Raw genomic sequence first — 11,473 nt, 5'->3', positions numbered from 1 at the left:
TGTAGGAGATATGCCCTAGAGGCAATAATAAATGATATTATTTATCTCCGAGTTCATAATTATGTTTATGTTCCATGCTATAACTGCAATGATTCTCGAGTCTACAATATCCACGAGGCTCAGAGGAAGACTCATATGCATGTGTGGAATAATAAACGGTAAGAAGTATTCCTAGTCTGGCCTCTAAGACTAGCTCAAGTGTTGCATGATGATTCTGTTTTCCTGGTCATGGGCATGTCTATGCCAGCAACTTTGAGGGCACAATGTTAAGACAACATTTGTGTTGAATCGACCCGGATTGATGTTATGCTATGAGATTCATTCGTCACAATTTTATTGGTACATAACACACAGATGGTGAACGTTTGCATGATTCCTTAGACCATGAGAGTATCGAGTTTCTTCATGCTTGCTTCATGAACTTTGGGGTTTGTTAAACGTCATCCGTAAATGGGTGGCTATTACGGCGGCTTATGGGTTCATGGAAAAGTGTGTCAAGTAACTTGATAGCTCAAGATTGGGATTTGCTCCTCCGACGATGGAGAGATATCTCTGGGCCCTCTCGGTGTTACGGTATCCATCATCGTCTGGCCAGACACTTTGTGATTTGATCACGGGGATGCCGGAACACGATAACGAGAAAAGAGAACAATACCGGTAACGAGGTAGCTAGCATAGTGGACAAGTTGTTGATCCACAGGAATGCCAACATGTCTCACCTCGGGTATTTGTAACATATCGCGAAGCAACAGGAATAGCACATGGCAACTGGAGGTTCACTCGAATATTTATTCGTGTGGGTATAGGGGTCAATATGGGTGTCCACGGCTCCGATGTTGATCATTGATCGGAAGGGGTTCCGGGTCATGTCTATACTTCACCGAACCTATAGGGTCACACACTTAAGGGTCATCTATCTGCTGAATACTAGACAGGGAGTCTGAGAGAAAATCACCGAAAAAGTTTCGGACACCGAAAAGTTTCGGACAGCGGAATCGTACCGCAGAGAGAGGTCATCGGATAAGTTTCGATGATACCGAAAAGTTGTTTCGGGATACACCATTAAGTCAAATTGGTTTCGGCACATGCCTGATAATTCTTGGAGGATGCCAGAATCATTCTGGAAGCTTTTTGGAATTTTCTGAGATAAAAACCGGAAATGTTCCGGAGCTGCCGGAGCCACTTCAGATGCGTTTCGCAGATGAAAATCACTAAAACCGGAATTGTTTCGGAATGCGTTGAAAATCATTTTAGTGGGTACTGGAAATGTTCTTAGCCCACATAAATATTTTCAGTTCGATCAGACGCTGAAAAATGTCGTCGTGAATAGTGAAAATCAGCTTTATGGTTACTTTATGGAAAGCCACCTTTTAGGGCTTTGCTCCAAAAGATCTTGGGGATGACATGGATGGATAGGAGCCATTTTTTGGGCCCCTCATGGGGGTGTGGCCGGCCACATGGGGTATCCCCCCTTGGGGACCCTCTTGTTCCTCGGTTTCACTCCTAGGTCCTTGTGGAAGGACTTCATTCATGTGCATTTTGGGTTTTTTGTGAAACTACCCTACCCCCTTGGGATTTCCTATAAATAGAGGTGGAGGGGCAGCCCTCCACACTCATCCCTTGCTCTCATACACATGCCATGCATTATCTGGCTTCTTCTCTCCCTCCCACGAAAAGAGTTTCGTAGAGCCGTAAGGCTGTCTGGGTTCCGGCAGGAACTAGTTCTGGACGGCGAAGCCCTGCCGGATAGATGACACCGTATGTGTGCAACTCTGTAGAGAGATCGTAGTTTCGGTCTTAGTTCGTGAGTGCCTCCCGAAGGGCTGTCCGTGTGATCGTCCGAGTTTCGAAGGTCCTCCCGAAGGGCTGTCCGAGTGACCGTTCGAGTTTCGAAGGTCCTCCCGAAGGGCTGTCCGCGACACCGTCCGGGGGGCTGTTCGACCGCCTCCCGCAGAGCTGTCTGAGGAGCAGATGAGGGTATACATCCTCGCGGTTGGGAGGTTGTAAATCCTAGCTGCGGGGATCTGCACCGCCGATCGTCATCGACTCTACTTCCCGCTGCGCTACGAGTCGGTAACGAATAAGATCAAACCATGTATGCAGTCTCCCTAGTGGTCCTGGGCTGGTGCGTAGGTCGGAAATTTTTTGTTTTCTGTCGCGTTCCCCTTCAGACGGGGCCGGCATGACCGTGCGTGGGCGCGCCTGGACCCATCATCGGGTACATGTGGATGGCATCGGCCCAGGGGTTCTGCATGTTGGGGAAGATGGGGGCGCCACCACCCCAAGTCTTCTTTTTCTTCCCCTTGTAGCAGCCGGTACCGTACCCGGTGGGAGCACCGTATGGCGCCGGAGCACCGAGACCGGCCGGTTGTGGTGGTGGAGGTGCAAATCCCCCGCGAGGCCACCATTGGCAGGAGCGGAGTAGAAGACCACGGGCGACGTAGAGCTCAGGGAGGACGGCTTAAGTTCCTGCAGAAGAAGCATGTCGCAAAATTCAAGGAACGTTGGGAACGGCTTGATGAGAGGCGCGTGGTTGCCGATGTCCATGTAGTGGTCGTTGAGGCCCTTGATGGTGTTCCACACCAGAGCGTCGTCGGAGACCGAGGCATTGACGTCGGCGAGAGCATCAGCGACCGTGTTTTGCTCGAGGCAGTAGGCGGTGACGGTCTTGTCGCCTTGGACGATGTTGTGGAACTTCTGGACGAGGTAGACCACACGCGACTGTTGGTTGCCGCGGAAGAGGGAGGTGATGCCAGCGAAGACAGCGACAGTCGTGGTACCGGCTGCCATGACCATGTCGGCGATGTCGGGGTTGATGGAGCCGTACAGCCACCGAAGGACGGTGGAGTCCATCCGCAGCCACTCCGCGTCAGCTGGAGGGGGTGCCGGTTCAAGATGATCGGCGAGGGCGAACTGGTTGACGGCAATGGTGAGGAAGTTGCACCACTTGGAGAAGTTGGACGCCTTGAGGTCGAGGGTGACTGGGATGAGGCTCTTGATGTTCTGGATGGAGTTGTCTTGCGCCCATAGGGCAGCGTGGGGATGGAGAGGGCCGGCGTCGGGCATGACGGCGGCGGCTGGAGGTGGAGAGGAGGGGCGGCGGCAGAAGTGGATGGGGATGGAAGAGAATCGTTTGGCTGATACCATGATGGAAACATAAGGCAAGAGTAATTGACCACACAAATGTGGGTTCTGTGTTACCTCATATATATAGACAGGTTACAAGATAATCATGGAAACAAATCAATACAATCCTAACCATAATGGCCCGATTTATATGCAAATATAGGAGCACTAAATATGGCAGGCTATGACTAGATCGGATTGCCTAACAGAGATAACTCCGTTATCGCCCTGCGCCCGAACACAATGGAGAGGATGTAGTTGTTCCATGGGCCCACCATCATCCTCAAGGTACTACATGGTCTAAGAGCATTTACACCTGGGCATCCCAAACCAACTTCAAACGCCCGGGCGAACGGCCCGGTCACAGAAAAATGACCCAGACGGGCCTCAAATGCCTGGCTAACCAACACCTCTCATATTCAGCCCAAATCTAGGACGAATATGGGGTGCCTACGCGCGTTCTCCATGTCGGTTTCGGTCCACGCTGGCCCACCCGACCCCACATATATTCCTCCCCATCTGCTTGCCAGACCAAACCCTAGCCACTTCATTCCACTCCCTGCCGCCAGCCAAGCTCCCGTCCGACGATCTTATGGCCTTTTCCGGCATGGCGGGTGGTGGATCCAAGTCCTACACCTCCATATCCATCGACCCCGAGCTCATCCCACGCGGATCCTAGGAGGACTTGGTCGTCCGGCTTGCGCTCCACCGCTCCCGGGAGGAGGCCGCCCGATGGCAACGGCAACGCTCGGACTCGTTCGCGGGGAATCCATTGCGTCCGCCCAAATGATGCATGGATCTGGCGCTAGGTGTGCCATCACTGCCTCACCGAAGGCGGTGCGGTCCATCTGGCGTTCGAACGGGTGGCGAATGTGCAACCCCTCCATTGGCGCGAAGAGGCCATGGACGCACCATGGGAATCACCCGATGCAAAAAATAGGTCGGCGCGCCCGTCGTGCGAGGCAGCGGGTGTGGGAGGTGGCGGCTGTCCTCGCGACGGTGGGCGTTGCGGAGGCCGAGTCGTATTCTCCGGCTCTCCATATGGTGCACCAGTCCGGGCACCGCAACCGCATGGTGGTGGATGTTGCTAGCTCGTCCCAGGAATGATCCATCATCGATCTGACGTCCACCGGCAGTCCGAGTTCCGGGTTACGAAGGGGCAGAGTAGGGCACGGAGGACGGCGGCGCCTCCAGTTCCATGAGCCGCCTCGTGTCCCATGCCCTACTCTACCCTGTCGGTGACTGGAGCAACACTCTGGGGAGTGCATTCGACCGCCGGACGTGCTCTTCTTAAAGAACGATTTATGTTGCATGTCATAATATGGATTTGAGGTTTCTAATTTGAGGTATCCGGTTGTAGAATGAAATATTTGAGGCGTGACCACTTACTGCCGGGCGCGTCCGTGGGCGTTTGAGGGGTCAAATTTGTCAAGTCCTTCTGTAGGTGCTCTAATCGAACTAATTCAGCTATCTTGTTGGATGGGATCGGGGAACTGTGGCTGATTTTTTTGAACTTGTATAAGTTCTAGGATACATATTTGTCAAAAAAATCATAGCTTTATCACTTTGATAGTTCGTATCAGGTAGAATAGATTGTTTTGCTGATTTTTAGTAGTTTGTTGGGTTATTTGTTCAATACTTGATCAAACATTCTACAAAAATATATATCCTACTATTTATTTCCCACACTTGTCTTTCAAAGTGTCCAATGGTTATATTGATTTTCAGCTTTAACTTTGTAAGACAGGAGTACAATAGTAAATTTGTTTGGGTCAAAACTATTATATCCTTCTAAGGAACTTCTACAAAATGATTTCTCATCTCCTTGGAGTTCATATCAGCAAAATGTAATATTTTCTTTTTGTTCCTAGATTGAGATAAGTCAATATCACACTGCATGTTTAAAGAAATAACAACCGAGTTATTCTACAAGTAAAAGAAATTTCCACAATCAAGTAGAACCGATGCTACTTAAGTTTTGTTTGTCTCTCTAAATTTCCCCCATCTGTGCACGAAACCATATGAAGAGTTTAATGGCATGTTTGGCGCTTGCTATCATGACTCAATATTTGCTCTTGTTCGCCGCATGCTTTATATTTTACCATGTGGCAACTTTAGTTTGATTTTCACCTCTTTGGAGTACCTTAAAGAATTGCTTTGAAGAAGGCTTCGGTGCCACCAATCTCAAAATCGCACCAACGCAAAAATATCCAGATTAACATTTAAAGTGATGGATGGTTCCTAATCAGACGCTTGTTTTGCTGCCAAAATGGCCCTTTTACTTCTAGACATTGAAATATGTTGAATTATTGTTGTGTGCAATGTTCAGGAAATCGGTAACTGATAGCTGCTCGGTCGGCTTGGGAGCATCAATTAATAGATCAATCGGCCTATGAACAAGATTGATAGGTCGACCATTAATCGGTAGATTACATAGGAACCTGCTGGCAAGAGCAAGTAGCTATAGATATGTAAGCCTAGAATTGTAGTTAGGGATGAACATCTAAATACACAGTGAATGGAACAATGACAAGTAATGCTGGCAAACAAGAACTTTGTTTGTCTTTTATTCCCAAGCTTGAACTAGCACTGGCCGGTGTCACACATGATGGTGCACTCCACTTTATTTGTCATCGTTACATCGATTGGTGCATCAGCTAAGCAACGATGATCCATCTACCTATTAGTATAGCTCTTCAGTTTTTCATTGGCCACCAATGCCCGCGACTATGCTGGCAAATGGTGCCCTCATGATGGAGCACTCTGGTGGGACATACACGTTGCACATGGATGGAAGAGTTTGCAATACCAATGATCTGATCGCCTCCAATTGAGCTGGTTGTTGTGGTTGGATGATGCCCTGGCCTTGGACTAGAGAACCTTGACCCACCTGTTGCTGCTGAGATAGTGGCAGAAAGATATGCATGCCTTGTTGTTGTTGTTGTTGTTGCTGCTGCTGCATGATGATGGAATGCACGACGCTATGGATGGCTGCGCACTGGAGCTGTTGAGGAATCTGTGCTAGTTGTTGGCAGCATTGTTGCCGCATCACTTGGCAATCGCTTTGTGGCCAGATTATTGACCAGAGGGATGACACCAATGACGCAGGTTTGCATTGTTGCAAGAGGATATTCTTGCATGGGTTCAACTGTTGTTGTAGAGATGGTTGAATGAATGACCGTTGTTGTTGGGGGAATGATTGTTGCGGTTGTTGGGGCTGCGGTAATTGTTGTTGGGGCTGGGGAAAAGGTTGTTGTGGTTGCTGGAGCTGGGGAAATGGTTGTTGGGGTTGTTGAGTCTGGGGGAATGGTTGTTGTGGTTGTTGGGGAAATGGTTGTTGGGGTTGTTGAGTCTGGGGAAATGGTTGTTGTGGTTGCTGGGGAAATGGTTGTTGTGGTTGTTGAGTCTGGGGGAATGGTTGTTGTGGTTGTTGGGGGAATGGTTGTTGGGGCTGGAGAAATGGTTGTTGTGGTTGCTGAGGCTGGGGAACTTGTTGTTGTGGTTGATGGGGGAATGTTTGTTGAGGTTGGGGAAATGTTTGTTGTGGTTGCTGGGATAATGGCTGTTGGAGCTGGGGGACTAGTTGTTGTTGTAGCCATTGTACTTGGCCGCTAGGGTCGACCTGGATATTGGCGGTGCCGATGGTTATTGCCATCGCAAGGATTGTCAGGATGAGTAAGGTCTTCATGGTGGATTTGCGTTAACTACTACGTACTTTGATTTTCTGCTTGTGCTCTAGTTGTGTGAACGATGGATGATGGTATGGAGTCTACATATTGTAGGCCTTTTTATAGCTACCATGGTTAGGTTTCTTTTCATTATTGCTTTCTTTTTTAAAAGTGATTTGATGCTTATCAAACTAATTATTTGGTATGTTGTGTTTGGTGGCACTACATACAAACGTAATTTCAGAGTGATCATCAAAGTTGTCTTTTTATTGTACATATCATCTAAGAGTGAGGAATACTTGATAATTGGCATTGACTCATCTTATTCACTTTACATGTCAAACAATTATCTGGATTGCATTCCTTTTGGATCTGTACAAGTTGTTAGACATAAACCAAATCTTCATAGCTTGCGGGGGACTAAATTTGTGTCCTTGTGCATGTTGTTAAGATAGATCAGGCAAGTATTCTGATATTTGTTGTGGACTCTTGTTCTTTCTAAAACTAACTTGTAGTGTTGTATAATATGATGGTAAGATGAACAAGCTGATAGTAATCTTGTACATGTTATCAATGCATGACTCATCAAATTCTCCTTTTATGTCAAGGGTAGTAATGTTGTATACGTTATCAATACATGACTCATCAAATTCTCCTTTTATGTCAAGGGTAGGAATATTGTACAAGTGTAACACCCCCGATGTCATGCTACAGTAATCTCATGCCTAATGATGCTATGTCATCATAATCATTTTACTAATCCTCTTTCCGTTTCAAACCAAAACTCAAATCCAAATTCGAATGCCAAGTCGAATTATAATTTTATAAAAAATAAATTAAAAATGTTCCTTAGGTTGAAAATATTCACTACATAACTGTCATACATTAGCAAAGTTTTTTCTGGAAACTTTTAAAATGCCTATGAATATTAAACTGTGGACCAACGACACCCTTTTAGCTCTTTTAAATGCAATTATAATTTAAGTGATTTCAATTTGGCCCCAAACTTTTTGTGCCACCCCAAAATTGTGTGCTTGATTTATGTGCCAAGTTTCAGTTATAGCAAAAGTCGTTTGCTGCATAAACTAAATGCAATAGAGTGGTGGAAATATTACAGGAGATAAAAAGGGAAAATATGGAAGACCTGCTGTGCACATGGGCCTACTATAAACTATTGTGGCCCCGCCCACTTGGAGGATCCCATCTCCTCTGTTCACGGAACAGAGGCGTGGAGGCCGTCCGAGCCTTGCGTCCGGCAAGCCCCTGCTTCCCCGAGCACAACCCCGACCTCCCAAGTGAATATCGCTACCCTATATAAGTATACATAATTATTCAAATGTTTATATAATTAATATTCATTAATTTAATTTTCAAAACTATTTTTATTCTAGATCATAAAAACAGTTTCATACTTTGTAATTAATATATTAATTATATAATTTTTAAATAATACATGAATATTTTTACAATCTACTTCAATATTTTCTAAATAAGTTATTTTATGTCTATGTATAATATTTGTAGCACACAAATAGTTGAACTTTGTTTTTATTACTCTCATTATATTTTACGTACTTTTTTTACAAATTGCTAAAAAAATAACATGTGTAAAATGGGCCGCACTAACTAAGGGCCATTTAAGCCCAGCGGGCATGTTCCTTTATGTCACATTTTATCGTTTCATCCTTACTTTATATACATCAAAACAGGAATTCCCTAAAAAAATCAAAACGGGAATGGTCGAGGGTCTCCTGTTCGAGTTCTTGTGATTTCCACTATTTTTTGTCAATTTTACCTTTGGACTAACATGTGGGACACAGTGGCCACATCTATGCAAGCCATCATGTTCCACCGTCGCTAAGAGCAACTCCAGCAGCGCCCGAAAATCGGCCCAGTCGCGTCCCCAGGAGCCTGTTTTTCGCCGGTTCGGGCCGAAACTAGCACCGGCGGACTCAGACCGAACCCGGCGCGCTGGGGGCGCTCGGGGGCGCAGGGGAATCGTTTTTGGCGGGAACGAACAGCGGGCCTGCCAAGTCAGCGACCCCCGCCCCCCGCCTCGTCGTCCTCACAACGCCTCGGTTTCCCGTGGGGAATCAATGCCAAGGCTGCCGCCGGTCAGCCTTTCATTGATTCCTCACAGGCGGCGCGATGCGGCGACGCGCCCCCTCCCGCCACGCGTACACACAACGCCGCCCCTCCCAGGCCGCTATATAAAGCAACACCTCCCTCGCCGGTGGACGCACCCGCCCGCAGCCCCCTCTCTCCCCGTGCACAACCATCGCCGGCGAACTCTTTCCTCTCTCTCCCCATTCACAGACGCCGCCGACGATGGGCGAGAGGTTCCCAGGCGATGGGGCGGCAGCCAATGGCTTCAGCCACCGCTCGCTGCACGAGTGGGAAGCCCACCTCCTGTATGAAGCCAACATCCCGGCGCCTCCCGACATGCGCGCGCCGGGGCGGTGGAGGCTCAGCGTCGGGGGCGTCCCCGTCCCCCCCGTTGCCCGACGTGACGCGCCCCGAATACTTCAACGACGAGGTTGAGCGCGTGTGGGCGTCGCTAACGGAGGAGCAGCAGGCCCTCCCGGAGTACGCCGCCGGCAACCACAAGGCGGGGGCGACGTACTTCGAACGCCGGCAGGCGGAGCGGCTGTCCTCCACCAACAACGCACCAGTGGTGCGGGGGACCAAGAACAGCGACGGCCGCCACCTGTGGAGGGGCGCCCCCGGTCGCACACTCCAGCCGTCGTCCAGCACCTCAAGGGCGGCAATGAGCCGCCGTTGACGCACCCTGCCGCCCCTCCCCCTCCCCCGCCGGAGCGGCGACCAATGGATGTCGAGGAGGACTGGCTCCTCTTCCTCCTCCTCCTCGCCTTCCTCTTCCCACTCCTCTGGGTCGCCGGCGCTCTTCAGCGTCAAGGCCGAGCCTGCAGAGACGCCGACATCGTCATCAATGAGGGCGGGCGCGCCTTTACCTCGGCTCCTCCCCGCCTCGTCAAGCCGGAGACGGAGCCGGGGCTCACCGCCGTGAAGACGGAGCCAGGGCTCATCGGCGTGAAGACGGAGCCGGGGCTCGACGACGCGGCGGCCATGAAGTGGGCGTGGCAGGACTGGGCACGGCTGCAGTTGGAGCGCCAGTGCCACGCCCAAGAGGAGATCGCCGCTCGGCACCATGGCCGCGACGAGGGAGCCGTCGTCGTTCTCGACGACAGCGACGACGACGTGCCGCCACCGGTCCGCCAGGGCGACCCCGGGCAGGGTCCAGCAGGGGCAGCCGCGTGAAGCAGGAGAAGGACGACGATGGCGGCGGCGACGACGGCGACTACGCCAAGCTTAGCGAGTTCTTCGGCCTGTAGTCGCAGCCTTTGTTTTTTTAGTACATTTCAAGTTTGCTATGTAAAAACTGTTTAAGTCGCCGAATTTTATGTCCTGTTTTGCCGAATCTTTGTCCCATTTGCCGACTTTTAGCCCAAGTTCTTTTCAAAAAAGTTTAAAATTGGCGTCTGGACGCGACCCTGGGCGCGGCGGCTGGGAACCCGATCGGCCCCAAGCAGATTTTAGCGCCGGTTCACCTCCAGGCGGCGATTTTTTGAGCCCCCTGGAGGGCCAACGGCTGGAGATGCTCTAACACCATATCTGCACGCTTGGTTCCAAGGTTTGGAATCGCTTATCTGTTCGCAATTGCAGCTACTAAAGTGAACATCCATGCCAAGCTTAAGCACCGATGGTGCAATTACCTCTAGCTCCTTAGGCCTCACTTTAATAGTTCTTCAGTTGAACTCAAGTTTCACACTTGTTAATTCTAAAAACCCAAGTAGTTAATGTAGATGGTTGATGTTGTGGTTAGGATGAACAGCTAAACATCACATGAATTTCACAATGAACAAGCAATGTTATGCAAACAATAATTTGGTTGCCGTTCTTACCAAGTTTGAACTTGTACTGATTGGAGTCGCACATATGATGGTGCACAATTTTTTTTTTCATTTCTACATTGATCGTCCAATTGTGTAAACAATCAAGGTCCACCGATCTAGTAGTACAACTCTTGTCATTTCATTGTCCACCCATGCAAGCGGTCATGCTACCAAATGGTGTAGCAACCAGACAGCACATACACGTTGCATAACATAGGCAGAGTCTGAATCACAAGTGACCTAACGAACTTAAACTGGGCTAGTTGCTGAGGTAGGATAAAGCCCTGGCCCAATTGCTGTTGAGGTTGCATGGGCATTCCCAGGCCCAACTGTTGTGGTTGCACGACGATGGCATGCACAATGCTTTGGATGGCCGGGCATCGGGACTGCTCACTGACATGTGCAAGTTGGCGACAACATTCTTGTCGCTTCAACTGGCAGCTATTCTGTTGCGAGGTCTTTGGTCGGAGGAACGGGGTCACCGAATAGAGTAACGACGCCTTCTCCTCCGGGTTGCACTGCCTCAAGAGGAACTCCTTGCACAAGTTCCATTGTTGTTTTTCCTCTACAAAAGGTTGTTTCTGAGCCAATGGTTGCTCTTGCGGGTATGGTTGTTGTGTTAATGGTTGTTGATATTGGTAAAATGGTTGTTGTTGCAGGAATGTGGTTGTTGTTGAGGTTGCGGGAATGTTTGTTGTTGCTGTGGAACTTGCATCTGTCGTGGAAATTGTTATTGTGGCGGTTGCTGCGGAAATAGATGTTGTT

The 11,473-nt window shown here is 49.2% G+C and overlaps 1 protein-coding gene and 1 pseudogene across 1 annotated transcript; both read right to left on the bottom strand.

The window, feature by feature from the left end:
- Positions 1-5,653: 5,653 nt before the first annotated feature.
- On the bottom strand, positions 5,654-6,870 carry LOC543384 (gamma-gliadin-like). Its single transcript, NM_001405791.1, has one exon. The coding sequence runs from the start codon at positions 6,812-6,814 to the stop codon at positions 5,831-5,833; it is 984 nt and encodes a 327-aa protein (NP_001392720.1). The 5' UTR covers positions 6,815-6,870; the 3' UTR covers positions 5,654-5,830.
- A 3,977-nt stretch (positions 6,871-10,847) lies between these two features.
- LOC123183454 (gamma-hordein-3-like) overlaps positions 10,848-11,473 on the bottom strand; it is a 1,123-nt pseudogene continuing 497 nt past the window's right edge.

This window comes from Triticum aestivum, chromosome 1D (assembly GCF_018294505.1).
Source record: "Triticum aestivum cultivar Chinese Spring chromosome 1D, IWGSC CS RefSeq v2.1, whole genome shotgun sequence".
Lineage (NCBI taxonomy): Eukaryota > Viridiplantae > Streptophyta > Magnoliopsida > Poales > Poaceae > Triticum > Triticum aestivum.
Note: the sequence above shows the minus strand (reverse complement) of the source record. Positions and strands in the feature narration are given on the sequence as shown.